This window comes from Montipora foliosa, chromosome 5 (assembly GCF_036669935.1).
Source record: "Montipora foliosa isolate CH-2021 chromosome 5, ASM3666993v2, whole genome shotgun sequence".
In the NCBI taxonomy this organism is placed as follows: domain Eukaryota; kingdom Metazoa; phylum Cnidaria; class Anthozoa; order Scleractinia; family Acroporidae; genus Montipora; species Montipora foliosa.
This window is the reverse complement of record NC_090873.1, coordinates 31,606,919-31,621,918: the sequence shown is the minus strand read 5'-3', so window position 1 is coordinate 31,621,918 and position 15,000 is coordinate 31,606,919. Positions and strand designations below refer to the sequence as shown.

The following is a 15,000-nucleotide window of genomic DNA, read 5'->3' as shown; positions in this document are numbered from 1 at the left end:
AAACTGAGACTAAACAAAAGCTCTTGCGTCAGAGGAAGCAACCGTAACATGTAACAGATATTTAAGATGGTGGCGCCTGTGAATAAGTGATTCTTAAAGTCATTTTTTTCTGTACACTTCTTTGAAACAATTACAAAAAATGGTTCTGCAGTTTATAGATTATCTTAAGAAGGACTGGAGGTTTCCTTTAATTGTCCTTGTCTTATTAAATTGTCAGTCTTATTAAAGCATTGATTTGACACCACTAATCCGCAACAAAATAGAAAGATTTGTGTAAGTGTTTGCCTGCCTATCTTTTAGTTTGTGCAATATACTTAAGATTGCTCTAAGAACAAATTCTTACCTCCTGCCGTACATGCCCCCAAAAGACTGACAATATTAGGATGTTCACCAACTGTCACCATAATGTTCAGTTCGTTTATGAGGTCTCGTCTTTCTAGCTCTGTGGCACCCTCTGTCATTGAAATGAAAGGAGGTTGTTAACGCAAAGCCAGGACATGGCACTCCATAAAGATGGGTGTAACTTGATAATATATAGATTTAGCCAAGCCTAAAAGCGGAGCTCCCGGCTTGTTTATTCTTGATGAAATGGTATATGAAATGATTCATATATGAACTGCGGATATGAAATCAAGTGAAGCTACGATCTTCGCAGTTATGAACGCAATTTTTACAATTGCGTAGAGAAGCCTGAAAAATTCAGGACTTCAACGGGGTTTGAACCCGTGACCTCGCGATTCCGGTGCGACGCTCTAACCAACCGAGCTATAAAGCCACTGACGTTGGGAGCTGGTCATTTGTGGGTTCTAATGGTCCCGTGAGGAATGAATCAATGATGAAATGGTATGTGAAATGAATCATATATGAACTGCGGATATGAAATCAAGTGAAGCTATAACTGCGACGATCAGGCTTCTCTACGCAATTGTAAAAATTGCGTTCATAACTGCGAAGATCATAGCTTCACTTGATTTCATATCCGCAGTTCATATATGATTCATTTCATATACCATTTCATCATTGATTCATTCCTCACGGGACCATTAGAACCCACAAATGAGCAGCTCCCAACTTCAGTGGCTTTATAGCTCAGTTGGTTAGAGCGTAGCACCGGAATCGCGAGGTCACGGGTTCAAACCCCGTTGAAGTCCTGAATTTTTCAGGCTTCTCTACGCAATTGTAAAAATTGCGTTCATAACTGCGAAGATCATAGCTTCAATTGTTTATTCTTACTGGCTGTAGGGTTAGTGAAAATAACTGTCCGCCTTTTGGTTTTCCCGGATATTGCTTAATTATGTCAGCACCAACACCAGCAAGATATCGGGACCTAAGCGATCTGTTAAGATCACCGATCGTTTCACATGTACCTCCGCAAATGTCATTTATTGCATAACCTGTACGTTATGCAATAAATTATACATTGGCGAGACAGGTAGACGACTAGGTGACCGATTCCGCGAACACCTTCGCGATGTTGAGAAGAATGACAAAGATGCATCTAAGCCAGTCGCTCGTCATTTTAATCTCCCTAACAACTCCAAAAAACACATGGCTATCTGCGGCCTTTCCCTACATCTAGGTACGACGGAAAGCCGCAAGAATCTAGAACAAAAATTCATCTTCCAAATCGGCACCCTCAATCCTCACGGTATTAACGAACGCTTTTCATTTAAGTAATATATTCCTATTTTTCACGTTGCCATGTTACCACCAATAGCGTAGCTCCTACTCTACTATAAAAACTACACGTAACCCGATAATTCCTCGATTCGCTCTGACGAAGGGCTAACGCTCGAAACGTCAGCTTTTAGAATCTCTGTACGGTGGCCAATTTACATTATCAACTCCGTTGATAAAACCAAATTTTTGTATACTACTTCCCCACCGACGCAGCACCACAGTTTCTTTAGAAACTACCCCCTTCATTCAGCTTGCCAATGTGACCAGTACGACGTAACCATATCACGGGCTCAAGTTTAGAGCTCATCATAGTTTACAGCATACATCTTTGATATTGGACATCAATGTTATAATCAATTGACACCTGTCAAAACAAGATGTCCGCTGACTAGTATAACGTGACCATATCGCGGGCTCAAGTTAGACCTTATCGAGGTGAGCTGTTTTTTTTAAGTTGACCGCTTACCCGGGACTGGTTGTTGATTGGATCGCAGGCTCAGGCCAGGTCAGACACCCACACTCGCACCTGAACGAGGCTTAATTTTTCGCGCTCTTTCTGTGGCTCGACGCCGCTACACAGCCATGCTACGTCAGCAAAGCTCTTGACAGTCGATGCTTTTCGTGTTCAGGTACGGGTTGAAAAATATATTTTTCTTGCATTTTTCGCTGGTTTCAATCCAGGTTTAACATAATATAGCTGTAGTTATTCAAGTCAAGCATAGGAAGGATATAAAGTTAAAGCTGAGTGTTTATTTTTAATTTGTTTAGGGCTGCTTTTTGCTCTGAATTGCAGTTTTTGATATGTCTTAAGATTTTTAATTTCGAATCTACTAAGGTTGCAAGATGCCTGGACGGCCTATGACAGGAGAACAGAAACGAAAGAAGAGAGAAAGAGAACGAGAACGAAAAAACGGTACACCAGTAATAGCTTAATTAAAGTTGGTGGAAGAAGTTACTCCACAAATTCTTTTCTTGGACACTAAACCCTTTTTTATTTCTACGGATGAGTTATTTCAAGTGGATGCATATTTCTAAAACGTGGTTTAGTCGTTTTTTCCTTTGTTCAGGAACGAAACTCGAATTTTTATTGTTAACTGGATTTAAATGACAATCATGTGTACTCTTTTTGGACAGAAATAATTGATCTGTTGCTGGTTTGTTTGCCTTAAAATGCGAGCGAACAAGAAGTTTTTTTACTCCGCTTGCCTAACTGTTTTTCGATGTGCCTCGACAGTGGCAAGAATTTTGCTTTTAGGCTTGGCTAAATCTATACATTATTTATGAAATTCGTTTTGCCCTGGACTGCTTGGCAATGTATATTTTTAGTAGCCGTCTGCTGTCGGCGTGTTGAGTGATTTGGAAAGAACAAAATTAAGGTAGTTGCGATACTTATTTCTAAGCTTTCTATATGTAAGCTTCCTGATGATCACCCATCAGATTGATCGGTGATAGTCATCATCAATTTCCACGTCAAAAATTACTCATGGGCTGCATGCGCAGATCCGGGATTTTTTTTAGGAGGAGGTAGTGCACCACTGAGAGATGGGCTGGGGTAGCTGACTGGTGAGGTTTTTTTTTCTTTCCAGAATACCAGTTGTATTAGACACTTAGACACGGTGTGTGTGTGTGTGGGGGGGGGGGGGGGGGGATCCGCCCCTGGGCTCCTGCTCTTGGCCAATTTGTAAGCTTTAGCCCAAGTTAAAAAAGTTCGTATGGAGATAAGGTCAGGTGATTTGAGCTCCAAAGAGACCAAGCTCTACCTTTAAGCTTCTTTACTGCACAAGCTATCACTTCATTTTCATTCTTCAGCTCTCCTTTATAAACTTCTCCAAAAGCGCCCTGTCCTAACTTCACTTGGATTTGAAGATGCGATCTTGGAAACTCGCGCCAGCCTCCTTTCAAGGGCAACTCTATCTAAAAGGTAAGAAAAGTATGTGCGTGTTTTACAACAAACAATTAATGTGCTTGGATATGTATTTCTAAATCTACCCTAATTGCAAAAATTGTATCGTTATTTCTATGCCTGACTTTCAGTATCCACGCCCTGATTGTATAGCGATTATTATGCAGCAGTACAGCTAGTACACGATCGACTGAGTCAAAGCAAATTAGCGATCGGCAAAACTACGGGCTTTAACGAAGTAGCTATAATCGCTGACTATATAACGGCTATACCCTCGCCAACAAAATCGGCCATATATCGCCTCCAATCGGCTACATACTCGGCTATCTGATAGACCATATAATCGATACATAACCAGCTCCACAATCGACTTCACAATCACTACAAAATCGCTTACGTAATCGCGGACACTACATAATCCGCTACGAGTAATAATCCGCTATGAGTAATAATGCATCATTCCTGAGGTTTCACCAAATTTCAGGATACTCTCATGTTTTTTTTTTTTCCGGAATACGTCAATTATTAAAAACAGAATGATGATAACTAACTGAAACTTCAACCACATCTGGACTTACATTTTTCTGAATTCCAGACTGTCATTATATATTCACTACTGATATATTTAACATTTCAAGCACTGTTCTTGGAATTGGAGATTTGTTAATTCCTTTCATAGTTAACATATGGAGATGGCTTCGAAATTTGACAAGTTTCTTTGTTCTACGTTTTTGTTTAATTTTTCGGCCCTGGCCATGCACAAACCACACCCTTTTTCTAAAACACAGCTCATTAAAATGCCCCTGTGATAAAAATAAATCAATTCCTTTTTTCTTTCGATTTTGAAAGTGTGTTTGCGTAACACCTGACTTGCAAAATTTTGAGCTTTGGTTTATTCCAAAGATTAAGGCCGTTTACTTTGAGTGTAACTTTTGGATTTCATGGTCCGCCATTACTCACGTTCAAAACTGATCGACTGGACCTCAGATGGAAAAGTGACGTCAAAGGCTCACTTGCTTAAAATTTGAACGTGTGAATGCATCTTATTATAAATGCAAAACGCGAGTTTAAAAGTATGATAGAGCAAAACTCCCGGCGTGGCATATTAATTCTGCGGCGTACAGCGGCATTGTATTCTTAAACAAGTGAGGCTTTGACGTCATTTTATCCTCGCACCAGCTCTCTCAAGTACTGAAGTTAATAATAGCGAACCATTATATAGGAAAATCCCAGTTAAAATAAACAGGAGTCTTTTTGAAATCAAGGCTTAAACCTTTGGGCGCTTAGAACTTAGTTAACACAGTTTTGAAATCCAAAGAAAGAAAACAATTGATTTTTTGGTCACAGGGGCATTTTAAAAGTTGCGCTTAAATTCTTCAAAACTCAGTTGTGAACTGAGGACAAAATATTGCGCATCGTCACGGTCAAGTTAACATGAAGTGCGATGTCACTGTTCTCGCTTTTGTAGTCTCCAGAGTTTCAGAACCAGTCCATCTTTTGCGTTTTATCAAATTTCAAGATACTCTCATTTTAGGTGGTTTTTTTTTCGGAAAGAAGGATTGTTTATGCTGCGAGACGTACATGAAATATTAAAAACAGAATGATTATTTGATGACTAGCTGAAACTCCAGGCCCATCTCCAATTCCAGATGTTCATCATATATTCACAAAATATATTATTCAAATTATAACAATCATTATTATAATTAATTAAAATTAATAATTATAATTATAATTATTAGAATTACATTAGTTATTATAAATAATTGACATTTCAAGTTGGAGACCTCTTAATTCCTTACTAACCTCAATCTGAGACTTGTCCTCAACATTACATTTACAAGGTGGTCCAAACTTAATACAGACAATCGTGATGAAGAGAATAGCTAAACCAAATGGCAACACGATAGTCACCATCAATTTCAGAAGAAATTTATCTGTAGATAGAAAAAATACAGCGGTTAGTTGTTCGATTTCTGTGGTGAGTGTTAGAATTGAATTATGCATACATTAACATAATTTATTATAAATAGCGAGAAGAAGTAAGAGATGAGATGAGATGAGATTTTTCATGTTCGAAGGCCTGTTCAATTTTTGAAGTTCAGAGTGTAGAAATTCGTGAATACAGAACTGGAGCAGCCTAAGTGTATCGTTATACAACGAGAAACTGTGAAGAGATTGATTAATTGTCGCGACTGAAAATAAATACATAAAAAGGAACTATCTAGGAACTAAACAGGAGTGTGAGGATAGGAATTTAAAGATAGAAAACTGAAATAAAAGGATTCCCTGAATTTGTAAATCCAGATATTTCGTTGTTCGCAAATTAATCAGTGTAAAGTCATTGTCCAACGAAGACAAATAAAGCAGTAAAACTGCATTTAAATCGTGCAAATTGATGTAAATTTATGTAAATGCGAGTCTCCTGCTCAAGGGTTCGTTCTAAAAATAGAAAGATACGCGCAAAGGTTGACTCAAAGATCTACTGCATATGGAGGCTCCTAGTAATGGGCTCCTGCGTTTTCTCATTAAAAGGTCCTGTTTGGCTGTACGGATAGCTCTCTTTCTCAACAGGTTATGGGCCCAGGACGTGAAGTTATTACTGTAGGTATTTGAAGTGTTTTCTACCTTGGAACATGACGACAATGTCAGAAATTGTAAAGATCGAGAAGTTGAACGGAAAGAATTACCAGACATGGAAGTTCAACAAAAAGCTCGTTTTAATGGAGTGCAGTCTACACTGGAAGGTAAAGAAATACCCCCAGGAGATTCTGCAACTGCAACTGTAAGAAATGCTTTTCGATTACGATCTGACAAAGCTTATTCGCTGATTGCTCTGAATGTGGAGAAAAAATTGCAAGTTCAAATTTCTTCGGTTGCCAACCCTCTCTCAAAGCATAGAAAATCTTGCAGAAGCAATTTGAGTTTGCCTCATTCACACAGATTGTCCGCATAAACCGTACGTTTTACGCAGCAAGTATGAAAGAAGGCGCAAATTTGATGCAACATTTAACCCATATGACTTCCCTTGCTGAGCAGTTATGGGAAATGAATGAGGAAATTTCTACGAAAAAAAAATTCGCCACGGTCGTGCTGGGAAATTTACCCGAGTCGTACGATAACTTGTTGACAAGTTTGAATGCCAGAAATGCCGATGATCTCGACTAAAAGAATATCAAAGCGTTGTTGATTGAAGAATATATGAAACGGACTGAGAAAAACGAGAAAGAAAAGTCTGACAATGCGCTCTTTGTGAATCAAAGAAGAGGAAGAAGTTTCAATAAAGGAAATTATCAAGCACGTGGTAGATCCGGTGGTGTTCGCGGTGCACGTTTTCAGAATTTCAACCCAGTTCGTAAAGATTCTTCTCAATTTCACCATGATGATCATGAAAGATACAAGGGAACCAAATTCTTTAAATGTAACCAGGATGGGCATATTGCCAAGCACTGTCCACTGAATAACAAACACAACCGAAGAAGAAGAAGAAGAAGAAGAAGAAGAAGAAGAAGAAGAAGAAGAAGAAGAAGAAGAAGAAGAAGAAGAAGAGAAAATTCAAATATGGCGGAACTCGAAGGAGTTTCACTAATCTCAAGCACGATGAATCAGTCAAATGAATGGTTTACTGACTCAGCCGCGACAAAGCACATGACAAGAAACAAAAACATTTTAGAGAACTCTGTTCAGTACCAAGAACCAAGAAATATTTACCTGGGAGACAGCACAGTAATTCTTACACATGGCGAAGGTAAAGTCAAGCAGAAATCCAATTTGATAAGGATAAATGTTTAGTACGGAAGAATGGCCAAGAATTTGTTATTGGAAGTCTATGCGTGAAAAGCTGTACATAGTCAATTCAACCGAGTACGCTCAAGTTTCAACAGCAAATAGTACACCATCGCTTGCAGTTTGGCACCGCAGGTTGGGTCATCTCAACTACGCCTATATCAATCAGTTAGTGAAGAAGGAAATGGTTAATGGCATGAGCTGTGATACAGACACCCAACTACAAAAGGAGTGTGAAGCATGTGTTCTTGGCAAGATGCAGAGGAAGCCCTTCCCAAAACAAAGCCAATACGGGGCAACCAGGCCGTAAGAGATTGTCCACAGTGATGTATGTGGTCCAATGCAAGTGGAATCGAAAGGTGGTAGTAGGTACATGGTTACGTTTACAGATGATTTTTCACGATATACAACTGCTTATTTCATCAAATCCAAGAGTGAAGTACTTTCAAAATTCATGGAATCAGTGTCAATTCTGTTAAGAAACATACAGGTCATCAGAAACTGAACATTCTCGCAAAGGAAGATGTTAAAGTTCTCAGAAGTGCCAATGGAGGAGAGTACACTTCCAATGATTTTTTCAAGTTCTGTTCGGAAAAGGGAATATCGCACCAGTTCACTGTCCCTTACAGTCCACAGCAAAATGGAATTGCTGAACGAATGAACCGCACTATTACGGAGGGAGCAAGATCTATTCTCTATCAAGCCGATTTACCATTGGAATTCTGGGCAGAAGCATACAGCACAGCAGTTTATCTTCACAATCGAAGCCCCTAAACAGCATTGAAAGATGAAATCCCTTTTGAATGTTTATTTGGGAGAAAACCAGACATGTCCAATCTGAGAGTTTTCGGCTGTGTGAGTTATGTACATATTCCAGACAATCAACGCAGAAAGCTCGATGCCAAAGCCCACAAAGCAATTTTTGTCGGATATCCTCCTGGTGTCAAAGGATACAGACTGTATGATCTGGAAAAGAAGAATTTTGTTGTGAGTCGAGATGTACAAATCTTTGAAGAGAACTTTGATCATTTTGACGAGATGGAATCAAACTATACAGCTCAAACAGAGCTGAGGAACATTTTTTCAGACATGAATGAAGAAACTGAAAGTAAAAGTGTTGCAGTGCATCCCTTAAGGCTGAAGTTCATGATGATGTTAAAGTTCCAGTTATGACTAAGGAAGAACCCATAGTTCCAGAGGATGTTGAACCACCAGTTGAGAAGAATATTAAATCAGCAGTTCCACAGAAGTTTCAAACAGTGGGAGCATCAAATGAAGAAGAACCAGTGAAGAGAACATACGAAGACAAATTTATGGAAGAAGTTCAAAACCTGGGACCAACAAGGCAGCGAAGTTTGAAGATGATGATTGATTATTTGTCAATTCAGAAATTGATGAGCCTAAGACAGTTCAAGAAGCGTTGAAAGTCGAGTCAATGGAGAGAAGCCATGGAGTCGGAATATAATTCCTTTTTAAAGAATAATACATGGGATCTAGTGCCTCCACCTGAAGGAAAGAAAGTAGTTGGTTCTCGTTGAGTCTTGAAAGTCAAGCGTGACGAAGATGGTTGTATTGATCGCTTCAAAGCAAGGCTTGTTGCACAAGGATATTCTCAAGTGAAAGGTGTTGATTATGATGTCGTGGCACGGTGGCACGGTACACATCTGTGAGATCATTACTTGCCCGGGCTAATGCACAAGATTTGGAGATACACCAGATGGATGTAAAAACTGCTTTTTTGAAAGATTCATTGCACTGAGAAATTTGCATGTCACTACCAGAAGGATTTGTTGATGTTGCTAAACCCAATCATGTTTGCAAATTGAAGAAGAGCATTTATGGACTTAAACAGTCAGCTCGTTGTGGGAATACCACTCTGGATGAGTACCTGAAATCAGTTGGCAATTGCAAAAGCAATGCAGATGGCTGCATTTACGTGAAGTCGGTGAAAGAAGCTAATGGTCAAATCAGTTTCCTGTTTTTGGGGGTGTACGTTGATGACATCATTCCAGTCTCAAACAACTGCTTAAAGAAGAAAAAAGTGCATTATGCAAAAGATTTAAGATGATTGACCAAGGTGAGATTCACTACCTGCTTGGTATGTCAATCAAGCGAAACAGAGAGAAGAGAACATTGACCATAACTCAGCCCAACTACGTAGAGAAAGTACTTAGGACATTTAGGATAGAAAACTGTAGACCCGTCTCTACTCCACTTGAGCCCGGATGGAAATTTCAACACTTATCACCAGATGACGAACCTTTCAATGTTCAGACTTACCAACAATCGATTGGATGTCTAACCTATATGTCGACAGCGACAAGACCACACATTGCTGCTGCAGTTGGACGTCTCTCTCAGTATATGCCAAGGCCGAGTAAGGATTCCTCGATGGGCGTCAAGCGAGTTATGCGATATCTCAAACGAACGTTGAAGTATGGACTCCAATTTTCTCCAGGTAAAGAAGATGAACCAGAATTAGTAGGTTACAGTGATGCAGATTGGGCAGGAGATGTCGACACTCGTAAATGAACGTCAGGCTACGTATATCAGATCGCTGAGAGTACAATCAGTTGGTCAAGCACGAAGCAGTCAACTGTTGCCGAGTCCTCCACTGAAGCAGATTATGTAGCCGTGTGTAGCCCTGGGTTCAGCTGCTCAGGAAGCTTTGTGGTTACGTCGTTTATTGAAAGATTTTGGTGAGCAGATGGATGCCCCAACCACCATCTATGAAGACAACCAAGGCACCATTGAATTGGCTAAAAATGCAAAGTCCCACAGCAGAACCAAACACATTGACATTTGTCGTCATTTGTTCGCGAAAGAGTTCTTTCAAATGAGATCAGAGTAATTTACTGTCCTACTGGGGACATGCTTGCAGACATGGTGACCAAATGAGTGGGAAAACTGTCTTTTGAGAAACTGAGAAATTTACTAGGTGTGATTGACATTGCCTGAGCTTTAGATTAGCTTTTTTGTTTTTTCGCAATTTGTTCATTTAGTTATTTTTAGCCATGCATCATGTTTATCAAGTGGAAGTGTTAGAAGTATTAATTTATGATAATGCATGCCGCCCGGCTATTTGTTTCTATGGGATAAATATTTTCTCAGATGACATAATTCTGTTGTTCGCATTGCGTCGCCATCTTTGCTGTATGCCCTTGCCGCTTCGCGCTGTTGTTGTTTTCTCATTAAAAGGTCCTGTTTGGCTGTATGGATAGCTCTCTTTCTTAACACTGGCCTCATTTGTTCGAAGAGTGGATAGCGCTATCCACTGAATAAATCACAATCTTCTGCATGAATAACCCAATTGGTTTTGCTAATATTTATCCTCTGGACAGCGTTGTCCACCTTTTAAACAAATAAGGCGTGTAGTTAAGCATTGCTTAATTTGAAAATTCCAATAACAAAGTTTGCTGTACAAAAGCTTTCAAAAAGGTAGCTTGTTCAATTCGAGTTCACATTCATCCACAGTATGGTACGGCATCCTCTGTCAAATTGGTTTGTTTTCTGTTGTTAACTTTCAAAGTATAACTTTTGAGCAATTTCTTGAGAGACCGCCATATTAAACGCATGCATGAAAGGTTACTAAGATTCGGATTTCGAGCTTCTTTTGGCCATAAAATCTGACAGATCTCGGATCCGAAATGTTTTCGTAGATTTTCCGAAAGGATCACGAAAGGAGTGTGCATGTGCGGAACTCACGTGCATTTTCATGTGCATATTGCACGTGAAAAAGTACGTGGACAACATGTAGCCATTTTTTGTCGCTCATAGAACGAATCGCCGTGGTTGTAGTTGTCGAGTTGAGCTCCTTATTAGGGCGCTCTTTCACGAGCGGCTTTTCGGGTCGCTTAGCGAGTGACAACTCGCTTAAAGTTAGTATAGGTAATCACATGAGGCCGAGTACTATTAAGGATTAATTGCACGAGTGTTTTGGAAATTTTCCATAATTGCCCGAGTCGCGAAAATAAGTAATAAATAATTATGAAACTGGAACTGATAAGGACCAAATAAATTCTTTGAAAAACGTGAATTTCCCTTTGAATCATATTGTAATAGATCCCAGGGAATCTGATTGAGCAATGGACCCACATGAGATTTGATGTTTTATCTTGATTATTAGCCTGTTTGCCAAGCCACTTAGACAAATAAAGTCGTGGAGCATGGAGTTAATTTCGGGGCCACCGCGGACAACAGACCCTTTTGTGATACGGCGGCCATCTTGAGTCATTTTGTTTCCATGGATACGTTATGGCATGTTTAGGGGTCAAATGTCTTCATGTCGTGATATAACATTGGGGTTTGCTTTTGTAATTTTGAAACCAGTTTATTGATTGAAACCTTTGTTATACAGGATGTAGAGAAAAAAAGTCAAATTCATCTCTGTTCGAAAAAGTTTGAAACAGTTTGTCCCCTGGCATCCCGTAATACATTCATCAAAGCAATAGACTCCAAGATAGCCGGTGGCAAATACAGTCTAAGTATATGCCTAACCACGTCGCCTCGTAACCGTTCCCTAACCAAAACAGGGAGCTTAAGTAAGGACGAAAACAGAAAAAAAACAGAAACAGCAGCAAGATGCAAGTCGACTTGCCTGGTAGTGTAGTTTGTTTCAACAGAATAGCACTTGATCTTCCATACTTGTTGATACTCGACAGTCGCATAGTATACTCTGTAGCGGGTTCGAGATCTTTGACATTTATCCTTGTTTTTTCATAGGGTAAAGTCTCTAGAACTTTGAAGCTAGCGGCCGTTCCTTCCTTTTGCTCAATAGTGAAGTTGTCTATCTGGTAATATACGCCATATTTAGGTTGTTGCCAGGTCAATACGAAATACCATTTCTGGACATCTGCTGCTCTTACGTTTTCAGGAGGCTGTGGTTTTCCTTTTCAAAGAGCAAAGAAATCGTACCAGAAACAAATTCAGAAACAAATTCATGTTGTATACAAACAAAGTAGGCCATCCCCCTGCCCTAGCTGAGTTTACAAAAAGTAACTATATTCTCGAGCCATGTTAGCCATACGTGTAATGCACGTTAAATCAGTTTTACTACGTTTAGCTTTAGAATATTAAATCTTAAGTCTAAAATGAGATTAGGGTTACGTATCAATTAAATTCAACTTATGACTCGCATAGCTCGCTGGTTCGTGCTGTGTTCCTACTCGTATGCGAGAGTCGTAAGCAAAAATTCGTACCTTCTAAATCTCCCTTCAACTAGTCTCACGTCATCCAATATTGCATGAATTATCTGTTATAGAGTGCGTTCAATTGTCGTCACGACGGCCATGTTCGAGGAGTAAAATATTCTTTTGGGAATTGAACTCCATTTTTATGAAAATCTTCCTTTTGTTTTAGTATGCAAATATGGCTGCTGGTCATATGAGCGAAAACACTTTATTGCCTCTTTACTAGCATTTTAGTCTCATATTTGTTTGGATAGGAACACAACCAATTAAATGTTGAAATTTGTGCTGTCTCAATACTTTAATTGACTCATTGACTAATTACTTACAAATTAAAAAAAAAAACCTAGCCTGTTTCAACACCCACCTACGACAAATATAGAGGTGATTCCTAGGACTTTTGCCGGACGAAGCCCTTCGATCAAGCGACCAACAGCTTCAGATTTTGTCGTTGTATTGGCATTCATAATGACTAACATTAATAAATCCGCCTGTAAATCATCGCTCCTAGGAAATAAATACAATAAACACTCATTAACTACTTTCAAATTTGTCCAGGATTACACGATAATCAGGTACGCGTTCTAAATAATGAAGATTACGAAGTGTCCCAGCCCTTTTTCACAACTTTACATCACATATTTCACGAAAGTATGGCAATAAACATTTAAAAATGTCATTCAACAATCCTACTTCAGAAATCAATCAGGACGCAGCTCATTACAACCTATAATTCTATTGGATCCCTTTAGGACACGTTTCTATTGTCTTTTTGCGTCATGGTCCATTGCTTCTTTTGTATCGTTCTTTGTGTCCATTGTTTTCTGGAGAAATCCCTAGAGTCGTTCCGAGAGCTGCGTGGCGGCCCTCTGAAACAGACCATTCCGGGAGGAGGGAATTAATATGAAAACGTTAGCCTCCCGTGTTAAGGATCTCCAGAAAAACGTACATTTGCTCATTTGACGTTACTGTTTTGCAGTGGAACGCAAAAGTGAAACGCACGTCCAAACGCAAATCTATTATTTTACTCATGAAATTTGTAGACTTGTGTCGTATTTGTTTCCGTTGTCGTCATCCCTGCCATGTTCCCTAATATGGTCATCATTATTATCGTGAACATCATCGCCAAAAGAGATAGGCGATCCTACAGATAACTCACGCAAGCCAGGAGATCAGTACGTTTGATAAGAAAAATTTCGGTGACATCAGTTTTGTTCACGGTGCACTTGCTGCTCGTGTGGGCACAAGTGATGTTTTGAAAGTTCTCCGAATTGTCTGAGCCGTAGAGAAGTGCAATTTGAGAACTTTCAAAACATCACGAGTGTCCATAAATCAAGAAATACACGAGCAAGTTCATACGATTTTTTATTTATTATATACTGAAAAAATTACTCCCTTGCTGTGTTTCCATAGCAACTTCCGGAATGAACTCTATACCCTATTTATGCCTTCGTCACTGTCCAATCAGTAAAGCGATATTCTCTTGCGTCTATAATAAGTGATATTATCCAATGACGGTATTTTTAGCTTGTTATACCATTTCCCTATCTCTGCTTTCTTAAGAGGTCCATTACCTGAAGTTCTTCATTCTGAGGCTAGATACCTTTAAGTCAGAGGACTTATTAAATTCAGCGTTTATCTAAAAAAGAAAAGAATATTTAACATCATGCAGTAGCCTGATTTGAAGGCGTCTGAGTATTTCAAAACGCAGAGTTTTTTCAGCCTGTTAGCAAGTAGGCCATTAATCTATCTTGCTTTGTGCCACGTGATCATAGGTTTGCATGTTTCGTGTAGTTGTTATAGTTCTAAAGGATTTTTCAAGCAATTTGTAACTGATGATTCCTGTAACATCGAAACAGGTTTTACAATTTAAAAAATGTGTTCATATTTTAAAAATCTTGCCAAGTCAAGTAAAAAGCTAAAAAACATGGTGATAGAAAGGTTTTATACCAAGTGTCGATTTTTCGTACGTGTAGTGTTTTTCCCGGTCTAAGCAGCGTCTGCATCTCTTAGCGTTTCTCTATGATTGGCCCATATTTCAAACATTGTAGAGTACAATGATTGGCCTCTTTACTGTAGAGGTTTTTTAAATGTGTCATACCATCCTCTCGATGTTGTACTTCAATTCCACAAACGAACTGCTGTTTCTGTTTTGTACATCATCTCTGAATCCCTCGTCCAGCTGAACCTGAAGTGTTATATCAACAATGACAAGACCTGCAAAGAAAATAAAGTGTTTAATTAAGTGATGATTAAGGGTTGATGCTTACTGTACTGTACCTAGTATTAAAAAGGAACATTTAAAATAACATTCACTTGAGCCTCGATACTGTGAGGGCAAATTAGTGAACGGTTGACTAGCCGTGTCCAAATTCGTTGTTAGTGAGCCTCGAAGCATTTTGAAAATTTGAAAATTTCTCGCTATTTCTCAGCAATGGATGCTCG

General features: G+C 39.2%; 1 protein-coding gene across 6 annotated transcripts in view; it reads right to left on the bottom strand.

Annotated features, from left to right (window-relative positions):
- LOC138003962 (uncharacterized) overlaps positions 1-15,000 on the bottom strand; it is a 48,362-nt gene that overhangs the window by 8,425 nt on the left and 24,937 nt on the right. For all 6 annotated transcript variants that reach the window (XR_011123708.1, XR_011123710.1, XR_011123709.1 and 3 more), the window contains 7 exons: positions 14,657-14,772; positions 14,130-14,194; positions 12,923-13,062; positions 11,967-12,257; positions 5,390-5,520; positions 3,441-3,594; positions 344-454 (listed from right to left, as the gene is read on the bottom strand). Coding sequence is in view for 3 of the 6 variants with exons in the window: in XM_068850291.1 (XP_068706392.1) it covers positions 344-454; positions 3,441-3,594; positions 5,390-5,520; positions 11,967-12,257; positions 12,923-13,062; positions 14,130-14,194; positions 14,657-14,772 (1,008 nt within the window). In the remaining 3 variants the exon portion in view is untranslated. The remainder of the gene's footprint in view (positions 1-343; positions 455-3,440; positions 3,595-5,389; positions 5,521-11,966; positions 12,258-12,922; positions 13,063-14,129; positions 14,195-14,656; positions 14,773-15,000) is intronic.